This window comes from Crinia signifera, chromosome 5 (assembly GCF_055691185.1).
Source record: "Crinia signifera chromosome 5, ASM5569118v1, whole genome shotgun sequence".
NCBI classification, from domain to species: Eukaryota; Metazoa; Chordata; class Amphibia; order Anura; family Myobatrachidae; genus Crinia; species Crinia signifera.
Genome location: NC_139221.1, coordinates 131970696 through 131990277, shown reverse-complemented (window position 1 = coordinate 131990277; position 19582 = coordinate 131970696). Strand labels below are relative to the sequence as shown.

General features: G+C 43.0%; 1 protein-coding gene across 2 annotated transcripts in view; it reads right to left on the bottom strand.

Moving 5' to 3' along the window:
• PIGN (phosphatidylinositol glycan anchor biosynthesis class N) overlaps positions 1-19582 on the bottom strand; it is a 369004-nt gene that overhangs the window by 214590 nt on the left and 134832 nt on the right. For both annotated transcript variants that reach the window (XM_083188060.1, XM_083188061.1), the window contains exon 14: positions 17344-17422. In XM_083188060.1, the coding sequence (XP_083044186.1) occupies positions 17344-17422 (79 nt within the window). The remainder of the gene's footprint in view (positions 1-17343; positions 17423-19582) is intronic.

Sequence of the window (19582 nt, the reverse complement as noted above, 5' to 3'; positions counted from 1 at the left end):
CCTAACATCCCTGCATAGTGAATAACTTACATTTGCTATTGTTTAGTCTGTATTTGGTCAGGAAAGGATATTGTATTAGTGGGGGGTGCATTTTTTCCCTATTCACACTTCGCAGTAAACCTTTTACTCTAGGTGGGGCTATTAATTAAGGCCCAGACATAGGTCTGAGACATTTCTATTTAATCTGAATCTGGATGGCTGGTTGCCGTGTGCGGCTATGTTGTGTGCAGCTGTTAAACGTGTAGTGTAAAGTTTGAGGAAATATTAATAAGAATATTCGAGAAATTTCGGAGATCAACAGGAGGACACCCATCTACAGTACCTTCTAATATCACCCAACCATACTGCTATCAACATACAACAGTGAGCTAGGGACTTCTCCACCTCCAACACATAATGAATGCACAGCCTGGACAGCTCTCACTGAGCTCCCTGCCTGCAGGTCTCCAAGATCTATGGTCATAGCCAGTACTTTCTGTTCAAACTAACTAGTCATATTTTCTCTGTAACCATTTCAGTGTGCCAGATTCTACATAAATTCTCTCTGCATTCTATATGTCCCTCTACTTCTCACACTACTTACCCTAAATCTGTATTTATTTTTATTTTCTCTATTGTACCAGAGCCATGGTTCCTCAATCCTGTGCTATACCTATTCACTCTGCATTGTTCTAATGTGTTCTATATGTACGGCACTGCATACCACTTGTGGAGCCTTATAAATATAAATATAATAATAATAATAATAATAATAAATAATAACCCTTGTGTCCATAGAGACTGTAAAACAGCTTCTACCTTTGGTAGGTGTGACTCCCAGTCAGGGCTGAAAATAACAATGTCATCTAAATATGCAGCCTCATATTCCCTGTGGGGACACAGCAATTTATTCATCGCTCTCTGGGGCACCATGTAAACCAAACTGGTGTATTTTATATTGGAATAAGCCCTCTGGGGTAGAGTAGGCTGTTTTTGCCTTAGCAGCTTCTGTTAATGGAATCTGCCAATAACCTTTTGTCAAATCAAGTGTAGGGAGATACTGACTATTGGCTAAATTTTGTACCAATTCATCAAACCTGGGCATAGGGTAAGAAGGTAAGAATCAAACCGAGACACTTGATTTAGTTTACGGAAGTCATTGCAGAACCTTAAAGCACCTGAAGGCTTAGGTACTAAAACAATTGGATTATTCCGCTCACTGGTGGATTCTTCTCTAACCCCTAGGCATATAATCTATTCCACCTCTTGCTTTACTGCTGCCCACTTTGCTTTGGGTATGCGATAGGACCTTTGTTTAATGACCACCCCAAGTGGAGTCACAACATCATGTTTGATGATCTGTGTCTTTCCGGGATGGCAGAAAACACATCTTGGTAGCGCCTCACCAAGCTCACCACTTCCTGTTTCTGTTCAGGAGTAAGCGTGACTTCAATGGGCACCTGGCATTCTGGAACCATTTTAGCTACCAAAGAGGGCTGGCTGGCAAGGTTCCTTCCAGGGTTTTAACAGATTTACATGGTAGATTTGTACTTCCCTCCTTCTACCCCCCCTGTTGGACTATGTAATTGACTGGTCCTACCGCCTCTATAATCTCATAAGGGCCCGCCATTGTGCATACATTTTGCTATCTGTGGTGGGTACAAGCACTAACACTTTGACTCCTGGGATAAAGGACTGGTTGACTGAGGTAACTTATAACTTTGCTTCTAACGAAGTTGGGCCCTTTCCATGTGTTCATTCAGGAGTGGCGCAATCTAGCTTAGACGTCAATATAACTGGGCCACAAACTGAACGACATTGGGCTCCTGGCACAGTTGGTCTTCCCACCCTTTTATTAAAAGATCTAGAATTCCTCTGGGCTGTCTCCCATAGAGGACCTCAAATAGACTAATCCCTGTAGAGGATTGGGGTGCTTCTCTGATGCACACATCAAGGTAGGAGCAGATCCCAATCTCCTTTTTCTTGAGACAATGCCCTCTTTATCATTTGTTTTAGAGTTTTATTAAATCTTTCTACAAGGCCATCTGTTTTCGGGTGGTACACTGAGGTGGTAACCCTGTCTACTTTTAGCAAATCCTTCATGAGTCTTGACACAAAAGGAGTAACTTGGTCCGTTAAGACCTCTTTTGGCATCTCTAATAGGGTATACATGGTTAGAAGCTCTCTGGCAATGGTGCCAGAATTCATTTTGCACAGGGGTATAGCCTCTAGGTACCTGGTGGCATAATCAACTACCCCCAATATGTAATGGTGCCATCAAGCAGATGTTTACACTGGCAGGCATTATTATTTAGTGGAGCCCTAAACTCTGGCCGTGGGGCTGTCCTCTGGCACACATGGCATTCCTCTTGACAGAAGCATAGATGCCTGACCAAAAGAACCTTAGCTGGATGCATTGGAGTGTTTATTCCTCCCCCAGATGGTCACCCCACAAATGCGTATGTAAGGCTTCTAATAACAACTGCTCCAGTTTTGGGGAACTAGGAGATGATCTTACCCATTCCCTTATACAGTAGCAACACGATATAGCAAATAATTTTTCAAAACAAAGTAGGGTACACCCTCTAAAGTTAAATCATCAATTACCCACCCATTAACCACTTTAACAGTCTCAAAGTCGTGTACCAAATTGCTATCAATGAGTTGATCTCTTTCAAAGTCCTGTAGTGATATCCTTTCCCCAACTGTGTTCCATTGGGCCTCAGACTCAGTCTCTAGGGGTAGTTTAGGACTGTCAGAATCTCTCCCGGATGCCAAACAGGCATAGCAGATTCCTAAAAGGCTCTAATGGTCACTAGTCTAATCCACACCCCCAGCCTATCACTCGGGTAGATAGTCCACCATCGAGAGAAGGGAGACTCTGCCATGGGAAGCCTTAAATCAGGACATCCCAGGTGCTGCTAATTACACCTGGGATTCTGCTACTGCTAACAAAACCGGTTCTGGATCCTCCACATTACTTTAATGTGGGGGAATTCTGGCTAATGTTCAAGCTTGGACAGTGTAGAATCTCTGTGCAAAAATCACAACCAGCTGTAGAATATGGACCTTTGAACAGTTGTGCAAAAATATGCTAATGTCTCAGTAAGCGTGTGGGGTGTGGTACAGGGGGCCGACAGTCGGGATCCCGACAATCATTAGACTGACGTCGGGATCCCGACAGCATGGTGAGTGCAACTAAGCCCCTTGCGGGCTTGCTACGCTCGCCACGCTGTGCGGCACCCTCTGGTGTGAATAGAAGCTTCCAACCATCTAATGTAAAGTGCTACATCAAACAAATCGTCAAAAGCAAGACTTTTTGGGGGGACTACTATGGCAACAAGGTCTTGGCATGCGCAAGCCCTCCCCTGAAGGCATTAAGCAAAGGCTAGCCTTCGCTTGCTGCTCGCAGAGTGAATGACACCCTGCAGGCATTTGGGGGTTCCCCAGCTGTCGAGAGGGCCACTGACATCATCAGCGGCCTCTGTCTCCCAATGGCCATCCACCCCTCCTGGCTCACTAATGGGTTGATGTATGAAGCAATGATAAGGGAGGAGAAGTGATAAAGTGCCTGGTACTTTATCACCGGCCAATCAGTTCCTAACTGTCCCTTTGTAAACCCAGCCAGTAACTTAACAGTCAGGAGCTAATTGGCGGGTGATAAAGGTACTTTATCATTTCTCCTCCCCTATCACTGCTTCATACATCTACCCCTCAGTGCTGTGAGCAATTGGAAATCATTCAATGGAGAATGATTTTCCCCATTTGCACGGCTGCATATGCCTTGGCAACTGTGCACAGGTACGGGGAAGTATGGGGGGGGGTGGGTGTACATTCTGCAGTGCAGAGGCTACCTGCTCGCAAGGCTCCAAACACTCACAGCCCAGCGAGCAGGTCTGAATTAGGCCTAGTATGATTGTTAATGTGTAGTAGTAGTACAGGTTGAGTATCCCATGCTCGGGACCACAAGAGATTTTTATAGTTTTATGAAAAATGTTTTTTACATACTGGTCCCCGCGATGGTCCCACAGCGTCCCCTGACAGCCTGCAGGATCTTCTTCAGCGGTCCCAGTGGTGCATTGCGAGAGTTTGCAGGCGTGCCGGTGAAATCATTGGTGCACCTGCACACCCGTGCAATGCACTCCTGAGACCGCTGAAGAATGCCGTGGACATCGGAGGACTTGGTAAGTATGAAAAAAGGGTCACGGAAAAAAAATCGGAATATTCTAAAAACACGTTTTTTGGAATATTTCGGATAAGAGATCTCCAGATACGGGAGACTCTACCTGTAGTAGCATACACTTTTTAAGATGCACTCCCAAATTACACTATTCACACATTGATGCTCTTGCAATTTAGGTCCTCACTCCAATTGTAGTCTCCTCATGTTCTGATAGTGAAGTTCTGGCATTTATTAATAGCTGTTTCACTTGGGTGTGGTTTGGCAGGCCGGCAATCGGGATCCCGATGCTCAGGATCCCGACATTGGAATCCTGACTGCCGATGCTCCAACAGGGGGACGAGCGCAAAAAAGCCCCTTGCCACGCTGTATTTTTGAACCAGCCCATTGTTGATTTGGCACTGCCTCCACTTTTTTTCTAGAGCCAATTTAAGTTCCCAATTTGCCCTGATCTAAAAATATATAATCCCATCATCAGCAACAATTGTGAGAATTGACAAAACATATTTTTTGGGGGTATCAGGTTTATAAGGTCGGCAGTAATATAGCAAGAAAAGGATGGAGTAATGACCACACCAAGTGCACAATTTTATTCAGCTGTGGAGTTAGAGCTGCTTTGCGATGTGAGAGAGTATAGTATTTAACAGGCAGATGTATTTTTCACTACACTTGATCAATTTGTTGTCAATGGGAACATATGGCAAAAATATGATTGCAATCCATCTTCACAGACGAAAAGCCAGGTGCACTAAGCTTCAAAAGTGATAAAATGGAGAGTGATAAACAGCCAGCCAATCTGTTCCTGCCTGACATGTCATGGACTGTGTTTGAAAAATGTCTGACATTTTTCAAACACAGTCCATGACATGTCAGGCAGGAACAGATTGGCTGGCTGTTTATCACTCTCCATTTTATCACTTTTGAAGCTTAGTGAATTTGGCCTGAAATATGATAATTTTAAAAATATCAGCCAAACAGTATAGCAGGAAATGGCTAACTGAATGCATGAATAGTTTATGTACTATAACCTGCAAGTACACAAACACATAGGACCTGGGAAATGTTTCTAGAACTACTAAGCAGATACCAGTAAAGCAGTTATTGGTCCTCAGCTGTTACTTATAATTGAATTCCCAAGGTTTTAATAGTTTAATTTTTCACCTATAACATTGCTTTAGCTAAGTTTTTGTTGTGGATATACTGTATCTAAAATATAAATGTGTACAACATTTCCCTAAATGGAATGGTGCTGGACTGTGTTATCCTATTAAGCCAGCCTCCTTTAACTTTCTATGAGGAGCAATTTATTTGCAGTTCTGTGAAAGGAAAGATAAGCAGTGCACAGCATAAGCCAGGCCAGGGAACTGTTTAAATAAATACTTTCTTGGCAAATGGCAAAGCAAATGCTCATAGCGCACACACACACACACACACACACACATTTACCAGGTCTCCGCAAATCTGTAACTTTCCTATGCGAAATTTAAAAGGTATTTAAACAATTCCTAACAGTATGGCTTCTTAACTACAGTCATGAAATAAATGTGTTTTACTTGCCTGGGATCGTAAATCACCTTTCCATTACAATAATGAATATGCTTATTAAAAACGAAATAGTGTTATTTATATTTCTAAAAACTAATGCTATACATATGAATTTAAAATATGTTTTTGTCATTAATGATTCAGTCTAGTAAAATCCAGCCAGCTTTTTGACATGGGGTATGGTAAAGATAGAAAATCTAATATGACCTCATTAATTACCCTTATAACACATACAACATTTCACCACATACTGATACAATACAAAGCAACACAGTCAGAACTCTGGGGGCAAATTCTCCCCCGGTCCCAATGGTGCGGGTTTTGTGCAAACCCTGTAAGCAAAGGCCTTTGCCGAGTTTTACACTAGGAACTACGATGTTCACTTAATGGTGGGTGGGAAGGGGAAGGGCAGGAGGTGAACGCAAAGGACCAGCCATTGTTTTATGGGCGTGTCAAAAAAAACGCTGGGCGTCTCCTGCAAACGCAGGCATGCCCACTCATCCTCGCCAATTCGCCAGATAGCGGGAATCTGAAAAGTACAGACCTACTTTTCAGAGTGAAGGCTAAATAAATCATTGGATGGAGAGCGGATGATCTAATGATTTCTACTCGCATGCAAGTGTACGTGTAAGCGCACACATCCACTTGCATGCTAGTGCAGGGATTCGTACGGCGGTGGGGGCGTGCGTTCGGAGGGGCGGCGTTTACCTGCTTGCTAGGCAGCGAATATATGTAGCTGAGCAAGCAGGTCTGAATTGGGCCCTCTGTGATTTCCATACTGTATGAGGGGTTTTTGTTCACTTGATAGAAGCGAACCAAAGAAAGAAAAAAGCTTTGTGGGCGCACTCTTATTGTATGTAAATATGATGTTAATTTAAAATTTAACTTTTATTAAGATCCTGATAAAATAAAGTAACAAGAGCCGTTACAAGGAATGGGAGGACATAGAGAATAATTAGAGCAAAGTCTATAGTTAGATTTATAAAATGTAGTGTGATAGCACTAGTAGCTTTTTCACACATTAATCTCCATTCAGCGCATTAGTTCCTAATCTTCATTGGTATGTATACACAATGTGATTATAGGCGAAATTGAATGGTTAGTATCCCTCAATTGGAAGGCTGGAATTGCCTGAGGGGGATATCGGTTGCCCCAGCGACAGGGTTTATTGGTATTTGTAGCTTGTATTGCTCATACAGTAGGCGTATCCAGTGCAATCTATTTGGGGAATATACTTGTCCAATTTTTGGATACCACACCAGTAATTCTTCAGGGGTCTCCCACCAGAATACTGAACTGGCCCTTCACTGCTTTGCTTCCAAGTTCGGGAAGTTTTTGGGCAGTTCCAGTGAGGTATGGTGGTATAATTAGGACTAAATTCCCATTCAGCAATTGCCTGGTTAACTGCAATTAGAGCATTTATAGCTAATTTCATACCATATGGTTTACAAAGAAATCCACGGAGGTCAGTATTTGGCAAATTGCAACTGTACGTGGCAACAGAGATTTGCCCTTATCGAGAGCCGTGTGTACCTTTGGAAATATAATGGTAAGTGAAGACACAGGCAACAAGTGCAAAAATGTATGAAATGGAATCAAGTGAGGAAATGAAAATATATACGAAGTAAAAATACAGAAAGAAGAGTACAAGAAAGGGTGCAGAATTTAGGTGGGGGGGGGGGGGGGGGGAAGGGGAAGAGCTGGGGATGGAGAAGGGGGGAGAGAGAAGGGGGGAGAGAAAGAATTGGGTGAGGAGCAGAGAAATGTAGATGGATATAGTAATTAAATTGTTGTTTTATGCAGGATTTAAATCATAATATAGGTGGTATAGTCACAATTTAATGGTCACCAGTATTTAGGCAGTGAGATGAATGTTATTAACCTGTATTCAGGTAATGGAGTATACCAGCCACTCAACAATAATATCCCCTGGCAAACAAAGTTATTTCATTGGTAGCTGCTGCTGCAGGAGAAAAAAGCACTGTGACCCAGCGTTATAGTCAGTGGTGCTTTGCAGTTAATGATGTTACAGGTTTAGTGTCCTGGATATTTTAGCACTGAAATTGTGCTTTTGCTGCAGATAGGAGAACAGCACTGTAACCCAGCGCTATTGCAAGAGGTGCTGACAGTCCTTATGTTTTAATAAGTTTATGTCCGACTAACAAAAAAGCTTGAGTACTGGAAGCATAAGCACTGAATTAGTGCAATAATGAGAGAAGGGGGTGTCACTCTGCCGCTAAGTGCAGGCAGGGGACACCTGTACCTTAAACGCCGGGTCCTGGCGTTTGGATGTGGAGGGACCTTCGGGGGTCCGTGGTGAGGGGCTGGGGTATCCAAGCTGGTGAGGGAGCTGGTGGGCACTGGATCGCTGCTGCTGCTGTAGCTGGGGTCCGTCAAAACACGTGTTTCGCCGATTTAGGCTTCGTCAGTAGGCGCCATGACGAAGCCTAAATCGGCGAAACACGTGTTTTGACGGACCCCAGCTACAGCAGCAGCAGCGATCCAGTGCCCACCAGCTCCCTCACCAGCTTGGATACCCCAGCCCCTCACCACGGACCCCCGAAGGTCCCTCCACATCCAAACGCCAGGACCCGGCGTTTAAGGTACAGGTGTCCCCTGCCTGCACTTAGCGGCAGAGTGACACCCCCTTCTCTCATTATTGCACTAATTCAGTGCTTATGCTTCCAGTACTCAAGCTTTTTTGTTAGTCGGACATAAACTTATTAAAACATAAGGACTGTCAGCACCTCTTGCAATAGCGCTGGGTTACAGTGCTGTTCTCCTATCTGCAGCAAAAGCACAATTTCAGTGCTAAAATATCCAGGACACTAAACCTGTAACATCATTAACTGCAAAGCACCACTGACTATAACGCTGGGTCACAGTGCTTTTTTCTCCTGCAGCAGCAGCTACCAATGAAATAACTTTGTTTGCCAGGGGATATTATTGTTGAGTGGCTGGTATACTCCATTACCTGAATACAGGTTAATAACATTCATCTCACTGCCTAAATACTGGTGACCATTAAATTGTGACTATACCACCTATATTATGATTTAAATCCTGCATAAAACAACAATTTAATTACTATATCCATCTACATTTCTCTGCTCCTCACCCAATTCTTTCTCTCCCCCCTTCTCTCTCCCCCCTTCTCCATCCCCAGCTCTTCCCCTTCCCCCCCCCCCCCCCCCCCCACCTAAATTCTGCACCCTTTCTTGTACTCTTCTTTCTGTATTTTTACTTCGTATATATTTTCATTTCCTCACTTGATTCCATTTCATAAATTTTTGCACTTGTTGCCTGTGTCTTCACTTACCATTATATTTCCAAAGGTACACACGGCTCTCGATAAGGGCAAATCTCTGTTGCCACGTACAGTTGCAATTTGCCAAATACTGACCTCCGTGGATTTCTTTGTAAACCATATGGTATGAAATTAGCTATAAATGCTCTAATTGCAGTTAACCAGGCAATTGCTGAATGGGAATTTAGTCCTAATTATACCACCATACCTCACTGGAACTGCCCAAAAACTTCCCGAACTTGGAAGCAAAGCAGTGAAGGGCCAGTTCAGTATTCTGGTGGGAGACCCCTGAAGAATTACTGGTGTGGTATCCAAAAATTGGACAAGTATATTCCCCAAATAGATTGCACTGGATACGCCTACTGTATGAGCAATACAAGCTACAAATACCAATAAACCCTGTCGCTGGGGCAACCGATATCCCCCTCAGGCAATTCCAGCCTTCCAATTGAGGGATACTAACCATTCAATTTCGCCTATAATCACATTGTGTATACATACCAATGAAGATTAGGAACTAATGCGCTGAATGGAGATTAATGTGTGAAAAAGCTACTAGTGCTATCACACTACATTTTATAAATCTAACTATAGACTTTGCTCTAATTATTCTCTATGTCCTCCCATTCCTTGTAACGGCTCTTGTTACTTTATTTTATCAGGATCTTAATAAAAGTTAAATTTTAAATTAACATCATATTTACATACAATAAGAGTGCGCCCACAAAGCTTTTTTCTTTCTTTGGTTCGCTTCTATCAAGTGAACAAAAACCCCTCATTCAGTTACAATACTGAATTTTGGGGCGCACCACCAATCAATGACTATTAGAATTTACTATGGATAGTCCTTCATATTGGTTCTTTAATTAATACTATAGCATAATTTCCAGTCTGTGCGGGTTCTACCACACCCCCCCTTACCATTTCCATACTGTAAACAGTTCATACCATTATTTACTTAAACCCACACACCCATTTCCCCTCCCAAGCAAACCTGTCATTTCTCCTTCAATCATATGATAAAAATATGACCCTAATAATAATGGTATTTTAATAAGTGAAGTGGGTGCCGGAAGACTCCCAGACATTCAGTACTCCGACATCAGAATCCCGACTGACAGGGGCTATTCTCCCATGTGGGGGTCCATGACCTTCACAGAGGGAGAATAGAACCTGTGGCGAGCGAAGCGAGAGACCAAGCCTGCAGCATGGCAGGGGGGTTCTTTGCCCTCGCCCCCCCCTGTTGGAGCACCGGCAGTCAGGATTCCGATGTCGGGATCTTGACCATCGGAATCGCCATTGCCAGACCGCCATACCACACCCAAGTGAAACAGTATTAATAAATGCCAGAACGTCACTATCAGAACATGAGGAGACTACAATTGGAGTGAGGACCTAAATTGCAAGAGCATCAATGTGTGAATAGTGTAATTGGGGAGTGCATCTTCACCCCCCCCCTTTGAAGAGTATAGACAATGTACTGAATCTGGCAGACACAAGTTCTACCATCATTATTATAATCTGACATTTTAGCAGCACTCTTTACTCTATGGATTGAACCGTATTTTTACAGCTCATAAAAAGAAATACTGCATCCCAACTAATCTTTACATACAAGTGAATATTTTAAGAAATCATTGCAAAAATTGTCTATGTATAATAACAAACACATTTGATGTACCGAACAGTTTCTGAAATATACTATGACAAACACTATATTGTAATATGAAGCGGAGACTGTTCTATACTGAAGACATTCTAGTCACAGAAATGTCCGAGTCATGAGGGTCTAATCTGACTGCAGTATCACAGGATTACTGTGTGCTCTAGGCACACAATGTAGGCAGGCAGCAGTAAAATTAGCTTCCTCTATCATTTATCTCTACGAATACTTGTCCCAGCCATAACCATATTCATCCTCATACTTCTTTCAAATCAACTGCTTACCTTCCCTTAGATAGCGGTAAGTGGAATGTTACATTTCTTTTCTGGACGTTAATAATAGCTTTTGTAAAGTTAAATACATTTTAATTGACTAATTTACTTAATATTGTTCAGCTAGTTTGATTACCACACAAAAAAAAAAAAACACAGCACAACAAATGTTAGGCTAACTTTAGAAAGGGAAACACAAAAATCCTTTGACTCCCTAAATAGAAATCAAAGTAATTTTCGTGAATTAAACAAACACCACATATCAATTGTGAGCAGCAATCAGCCTGCATACTTTTATTTATCTGTCAAGGAATAAATTTAAATGTGTGCAAGTCAAAGGAGCCTACCCTCCTGCATTCTGCGGGAGACTCCCAGTCCACTGTGGAGTCTCCCATTGCCACTGAGAGCTAAGTGAATCCCCGGATTCCCCGCTGTCAATAAGGTCTGTGCTTGCGCAAGTACCATCCGTTGGCTGCTCAGGTACCTTCATGGCACACTTACAAGCCAGCTCGAAGCATAGACCACCGCTCCTACAATTTCCTTGATTCTGGAGGGCTTTGTGCTGGACTTCACCATTGTTTCAGTGCAGATTTCACATGGAGTTCATAGCTTGATACGGCTGAAAAATAGCCTGCATGGGAAGTCCCTGTGCTCTATCTTGTGGATTTGATGTGGGTGAATGGAAAGCCAGTCACTGTTTAGTACATAGCGGGACATAATAGCTGTCACAGAGGGGAAGGGCAGGTGTGATTAGTGATGGCGCCGTATTACTGTACATATTAATCTGGCTCTGCTCCATGGCATTGTTGCTCCTAGCCCTCTATCTTATCATCTCCTGTTCTTCCAGTGTCCATTGCCCTGACTGCAGCTGCTTGTTAACAGAGTGTCCATTACCCAGACTTTTGTGATATCCATGTTTACTATACTCTTTACAGCCAGGCATAAAGCTTAAGATGTCCATAGTTACTGTAGTATCATCTGTTGCTCATTGATGTTTTTACTTGGTCACCATTGTATCATCTATTGTATAATCCTCTACATAAATAAAGTTTCATGCATTTTGGTTGTAAAACCATGATCATATTTTGTGATACTGTATTTACTTTGATACTTTCCTATACCGTATTAATAACCCTAATGTACCTGGACAATACATAGCATGACCATACAAGAGTGCTATATCTATCAGATAAATTGGTCCCTGTTGTTAGTTCTCTGCAAGATAATGTGGGGTGAAATGGATACAGAATAGGAGGAAAAAATAGTCCTGTTCATGTTTTGAACAAACAGTATCATCATTGCACCTGTCATCTTTGGTGAGGATTGAGGTCAGGTTCTGAGAGTTATATAGTCCTTTTTATATTTTGTCTGTCAAGGAGGCAGGGATGTGCTGCTTTTTCAGCAGTTTCCATGTGAATTATGCTAGTGGTTACAAATGTGGAGTGATACAACTGTGCCTCTGTGATGGGTTTTTGCTGTAATTTGGAAGTCATGTGATCTGGAGTGCCCAATCATGTTAGAAGGATTTCTGTTATTATAAACACAGCTTTCTATATAGTCTCTGCCTCCAGGCGACTGATTGTGGTAATAGTTAATTCAATTTTTTTTATAAGAGGTATACATAGAAGATAATAGGATGTACAGTCTTACCTTGCTAAATCCTTTTTGTTGAGTCCATAGGGAGCACAGAAGAATCTGTGGGTATTGGCTGGCAGGCACCAAAAGAGATAAATCAAAACTCCCACAGTGACTGGCCTCCCATTTCGCTATACTCCGCCCCCAAGCCCTGCCACCCAGTTTAGTTTGCCCAAGGAAGGAGCAGGCAAGGGAGAATGAAGACACATGAAACAGGTACACACACTAGCAGACCTCTGGGAGTCAAAAGCTTCCACATCATCAATATAGGAAAATACCCTGCAAGGCAGGAGCGACAGGGAGGACGTCCTGTGCCCCTTATGGACTCAAACAAAAGGATTTACCAAGTGAAGACCATAAATACTATTTTCTTTTTTCATCTACTAGGAAGCACAGGAGAATACTTAAAGTGGGGTGTCCCAAAGCAGTCCCTATTAGTGTCTGGAACACTCCTGGGCTGCAATAAGCACACTGTGCCCAAAAGCTGCGGCTGAAGATGTGAATGTGTCAAATGCATAGAAGCAGATAAAGGTCTGTGGGGAAGACCAAGTCGCTGCTTTACACAGTTGTTTAGTGCCTCAGTGATGTACTCACGGAGGCTGCGCACGAAGTACCCAATGATCTAGTGGAATGAGCATTGACTCCCGCTCAAATAGGAATGTTCGCCATAGAGTAAGCGTGATGTATTGCCAAACAGAGCCACCTGGCCAAAGTTTGCTTGGAAGCTGGCCAGCCATGTTTTAGAGGATTCACCAACAAAAATATGGAGTCCGATTTGCAGACATCCTTAGTATGTCGGACATATGTATGAAGTGCTCGTACTAAATCTAAGGAAGCCTCTTCTGAATTTCCGACACTTAAAGCTGGAACAACAATCTCTTGATTAACATAGAACCGGGAGACGACCTTAGGTAGAAACATTGGAAGTTAGAAACTGCAGGAATAGTGTTTTCCATGACAGCTAGCAGAACTCAACAGAATCCAATGGCTAAAACAGAGCTGACTCTAGGGCTCAAAGGACTAGAGAGAGATCCCATGAGCAACCGAGACAGAGAAAGGAAACTTCCTAACATCCTGGAGGGACACTAACTGGCGTTGAAAAAGCAGAGAGAGTGTTGAGACCTTGACATTAAGAATTGACAATTTGAGGCCTAATGCTGGCCACACACCAGACCAACGTTCATCCAACCATCCAATTAGTTGGTTGGATGGAATAAAAATCTGGTACTGGATGGGAGCAAATGTAATTTGTAATTCAGTAATTTGCTCCAAAAATCTGGAAACGGACAAAACCTCTTGCACAGACAAAGTAATGTAGTTGTGTCTGTTTGATTTAAATAATTTTACTGAATGTTTTTGTCCATTTTCCTCAGTTTTTCAGCAAATTGCTCATTGTCATTTGATCCCATCCAGTACCAGATTTTTATTCCATCCAATCAGCTAGTTGGTTGGTTGGATGAAAGTTAGTCTGATGTGTGGCTAGAATACTGTATGTCCAGGCTAAATTGCAAGAATGCCAAGGAGCGGGAAGTACTAAACCTATCCGGATTAAATTGTCTGGAAGCACAACACAAATGGTTCGATTTCCAGACTCTGATGTTTTCAGACTCCAGATTCTGTGATGTGAGGGTTTCAGAGGTTGAAGCATTGTGCTGACCACCCTTCTGGAAAAACCCTTCTTCCTCAAGATGAAAGACTCAAGAGCCACCCAGTCAAAGCGAGGTCTGGATGTAGGCAGGGGCCCTGGGACAGAAGGTCCGAGAGAGGAAGATACCATGGAGCATCCACTGACAAAGCTCAAAGATTGGCGTACCACATCCGACCACCTTCTCCTTTGAACTTTTGAAGCACCCTAAAGGATCAAAGAAAACAGAGGAGAAGACATACAGCAGTGGAAAGGTCCATGGAGCTGTCAGAGCATCCACCAGGAATTCCCCTGGGTCTCAAACTCAAGCACCCTAAGAATCAAGGAAAATAGAGGGGAAAACATACACCAGTGGGAAGGTCCATGGAGCTGTTAGAGCATCCACCAGGAATGCCCACTCGAACTCAAGCCTTGTATCTGGCTAGCTGGCAGTTGTGTCTTGACACCATAAGTTCTATGTCGAGCAGACCCCACCGACGAACCAACACCTGAAAGACATCTGGGTGGAGTGCCTACTTCCTAGAGTGATCATCCTGCCGACTGCGGAAGTCTGCCTCCCAATTCTGCACCAAGGAACAAAGACCTCTGAAATTTGTTGGCAGGAAGAAGGATCAATACATTCCTATTGTTTAGCAAGTAAACAGCGAGCCACATTCAAGATGTGCAGAAAAAGCTTAATAAAGAAAAATATTTGAATAAAATGACTTGTCTTTAAGAGTGCTCTAGCAAAAAGTCTGCTTATGCCCTCTTTTTTCTATATGATGTTGGTTTATCACAGATCACAGTGGCATATACTGGCACATATCGAAAATTTACGCAGAAAAAAAATATTACAAATATTAGTCCATGTTTTCCACCCTTATAATTAAAAAATGACAGTAACATGGTGCCGCGTGAGACCCCCCTGGCCACATGGTTAATGGCAGTTGTGGCACTGAAAGCGTTAACCCCGTCAGCCCCGACAACATTTTGGACAAAGGGCCCTTGGCACCAATTTGAAATATACTGATGTCGGTAGGCACCAAGTGATTTAAAATTATGCCACAGCCCTGACCAACTGTGGGGGGTGGAAGGGGTTGGTGACAAAACCCTCTGGGGGTCTGGAAGTAGGCACTGACAGGCAGTGACGTGCGGTGGTGGCTGGGAACAGAGAGGCACTGTCACAGCCACCACCGCACCCCCATCCCTGGCCCGACCAATGGTGACATCCAACCCCCCCCCAGCTAGCGGCAATGGGGCAATGGATGCCCCCCATGCCGCAACAACATCTGAACCTCTGCACAACCCCCCCAACATCTGAACCTCCGCACTACAGCCTCCATAAGTGCTTACCTAAGCAGTACGGACAGCAGTGACTGGCACCCAGAGCCAGAGCGCCGGGCGGGAGGCAGAAGAGAGACCCCAGAGAGGAGAGGGTAAGAGACCGCATGGAGCACGAGCCGGTGCCCAGATAACAGCGGGAGCTGTCGACCCGGATCCGTGCATCCCCCTTCCCCCCCCCCCAGCGACGGCAATACAAGTCGGGGGACGAGCTGTGCAGTGGTGCACTGTGCGGCTCGTATGCCATAAGCGGCACCTATAACAGAGCCTTGTGTTAATAAGGGACGTGCTTTCTGCCTATATGAAAGCACGCCCCTGTCAGTGAGGAGTCGCCACTGTCCCCAATCACATCTGCCGCAGTGACAGGGGCATGCTTTCATATAGGCAGAAAGCACGTCCCTGTCACTGAGGCACTGCTATAGGTGCGTGTATACACCTTTTTTAAATAGGCTTTTGCAGTCGGGTGCTCTGTCCCTCCCACTGCCCGCCCCCTGCATCTAATACTATACTATAGGCAGCAGGAGGCACCGCACTTGGTGCCTCCTAAACTAATAAAAATGGAGTCAAAATTATTATAATAATAATACAAAGCATATCTTATGACACATAATATGTGTCATAAGTATTTTCTTTGTATTATTTTATTACATTAATCATTATTGACAGGGGAGGCACTGCCTCCCCTGACTGCACGTCCCTGCTGACAGGGCACTGCGGCTTGGAGTTTGGACCCTTTGGCAGTGAGGCTGCAGGGAGCTGAGTGCCAGGAGGAGTGATGGCCACAGCACCAGACCAGCTATGAGGGGCTGTGGCTGGTAGTGGATCTGGCGGTGCAATGTAAACCCCCTGCTGTGCAACCTCCAGGAGGGGGGCGCCAGTGGGGCATGGGTAGGAGCAGCAAGTAACCTCCGGTGAACTGAGGGAGAAGGGGGTCTGCATTAGCAGAGCCCAGAGCTGGGCAAGTTGGTTTAGTAAAGGTAAAGTAAAGGTTTTCTAAATGTATTAAATTATGTGCAGCACTGAGCTGGGAGTTAAGGTCCCCAGCTGCAGTATGTGGTGTGTGAAGCCTGTGCTGTGCATCAGTATTTACACCCTCCCAGTATAACAGTGTTGGCCAAGTGATTTTCGGTCTTTCAATTGTCGGTAGATCATACTGAAACCCTCTGTCTGTGCGCATACATCTTAAGCTGTGTACAAACGGGGGAGATAGGGGCTGAAATCGCTGGAAATATGGTCGCAGGCGACCATATTGCCAGTGATGGGAGTGTGCCCCAGCGATAAATCGCGGGATGCACGCTCCCGTTTTCAGCCCCGTTCTAATCGCTTGCTCCTGCGACCAGCTGATTACCTCTGTGGCTGCCCCGGCAGAGGTTCCCTTTCATCAGCGACCATCTCTGGTCGCTGATGAAAAGGAGAAACTGAGCAATATATTGCTCAGCCATATATTGCTAGCTATATATGGCTGAGCAATATATCTCCCCCGTGTGTACGGGGCTATACATAGTAAATTTGCCATTACCAGTGTTGTCTTAGGGGAGTCAGCATAAAAAAGTCCCTGCAGAACACACAGAAGCAGAGTCAAACAGTTAATGGACAAGAGAAGAAAAATCACATGTCACATTCCCCATGCGATACAGATTGCTATGTTTATTTCTGAATGCTCTGGTAATTTGGTGCTAAAAAGATTTGCACTACGAGTTTTCATATTATTGAAATGCCAGTCTTTGCAACAAAGGAAACACAAGGACACATAAAAGACATAACTGAAATGAGAAACTGCCTAGATTATACACTTACCGCTTCTTTGTAACTTCCCTCCTGAATGTAGGATCTTGCTTTGCTCAACATGTCAAGCTGCTTAGACTCTGAAAGCAAACTACAAACACAAACAGATGTAAAAAGTGCACTCATGGACAGTGTTGTTAAACAGCTTATATATATTCCAAAAATGTATGTGAAATAATTTCTAAGAGTACTACAGAGAGCAATGGCAGTGATAGATGAGTTATCTGTAAATGTTTCTGCAAAAACATCAGTTGTGGATGTTAGTTTTTTCTAGTTTTGTTTTTTTGCATCCTAGGCTAAACAGACCCGATCGGTTGATATCGCACGCAGATTGGAAGGGTTTTAACCCTTGCGATCCCGATGCGCGTTTCTGGCGTTTCCGCACGGCAGAAAGTCTTTGACTATATAGTGGAGATCTGCACTATATAGTCAAAATTGTATGCCATCGCATGCATGCCGTGCGATGCGATCGCATTGGGGATCGCATTGCACGGCACATTTCACTGTGTGTACACACCCTTACAAGATGAAAATACATACGAATCCGCATTCACCTTTAGTCATTAGGTCAACATAGGGATGTTTCACAATTGCAACACACAATGTGTTTCACAAACATAAACAATACAGGATCCAATGAAAGATTATAAGAAAACTTTTAATACATCACCAGAGTAATTTCAAGAGTCGACATTTCCACCCATCTGGGCCTTTGTCAGGACAGACAACAGTAACGTATGCATAGCATCTAGGAGATAGTTAGGTAGGGACCCTAGGGGCTCCATTGAGTAGTGCACCCTTCAAGTATACATACTTTAGTGCCATAATATATAGGAGTATCCTTTATGCAAAATGATCGGGACCAGAAGAATTTTGGATAACGGATTATTCTGTATATCAGAATATTTTTATATTTCAATGATGTATCTTGAGGTATCTTGTATTTATGTTGTACAAACACATCAAAAACATGAAATACACACATATATTTTATTTGTGCATGAAACAAGGTTTCATAACATGAAACATAGTTTGTGTACTATCTCAGGTACTGAATGTGAATGCCAAGCAATCATTTTCTTGTACATATTTAGTGCCAGTTACAAATCAACTCCTCAGTAATATTGTTATAGATGTCTCATTTTGTTTACTTTCTGGAATGTTTGGTTTTCGGATTAATTTGGATAACGGATTTTTGGATAAGGGATACTCAACCTGTACTTCTAACAGGACAAAATCAGCTACTGTAACCTAAAAGCATGCAATGCTCACTGAAAATGACACCACATAAATTATACTGGTGACTTGTACCACAGTGCCCAAAAGATCATTTGAGCGTCTAGTGACTATTTAACATTCAAAGCTCCTTCTATCTGTGCAGCATTGCTTTGATCTGGCTATTTCTGTGATGTTTAATAAGGTTAATGAACCAGAACAGTATTATGAATTACAGTATGTAACAGTAACATGCTTGTATACATGGAGATTATCTTCAGACCCTGAGATCATTTCTTTGCTTGACAGTTATTTAATATTGACTTCCCTGAAGGATGTTCATCTATAGAAGTAATTGTTAATAGCATTCAATCCATTTTGTTGAACTGTAAGAATAAATTGTTTATGATGAGAAAAGACACCTACAACACCTAAACACCAACTCTAAAAATCATAGTATAAAATGAACCTTCTGTACCTTCCATGTGTATCTACACTTGTAGTGGCTATCAATATGGCATCTAATAATATTTTGTGAAATGTGGGGTTATGAAATTTATATTGGACATCTATTCAACATGGGTAAATATAGCCAAATATGTCAATATGGATACTTAATTTTTTAAACAAGTGACAATAGACTTAATGGAGTAAGTTATACGTGTTAGAATTCTGGCTCACTGACATTAACCTACAAAAAAACATTGAGGACCAATGTTAGAATCCCCATTTGAAAGGCATCTCAATGAGTCAATGATGAACTGGATAGTGCAGTCATCTCCAGAGGCCTCTATGCCTGAGCAGCTTGTGATTCCTATCTGTCACTGGTAAGGAGAATAGGCAATCAGTGTGTTGGCAGTTCTGTTTATGCAGCACTTTTAAAAAACAAGATAGAAAACAGCAAAGAGCTGCAAACAAACAAATGTCTCAATGTCCCACATAGCTCTTACGTTACAAATAAATCCCTGGACGTTCTTCTTAGAACTAATGACAAAAAGGGGTAATGATGCTAAACAGACACAGGCATCTGGCTGCT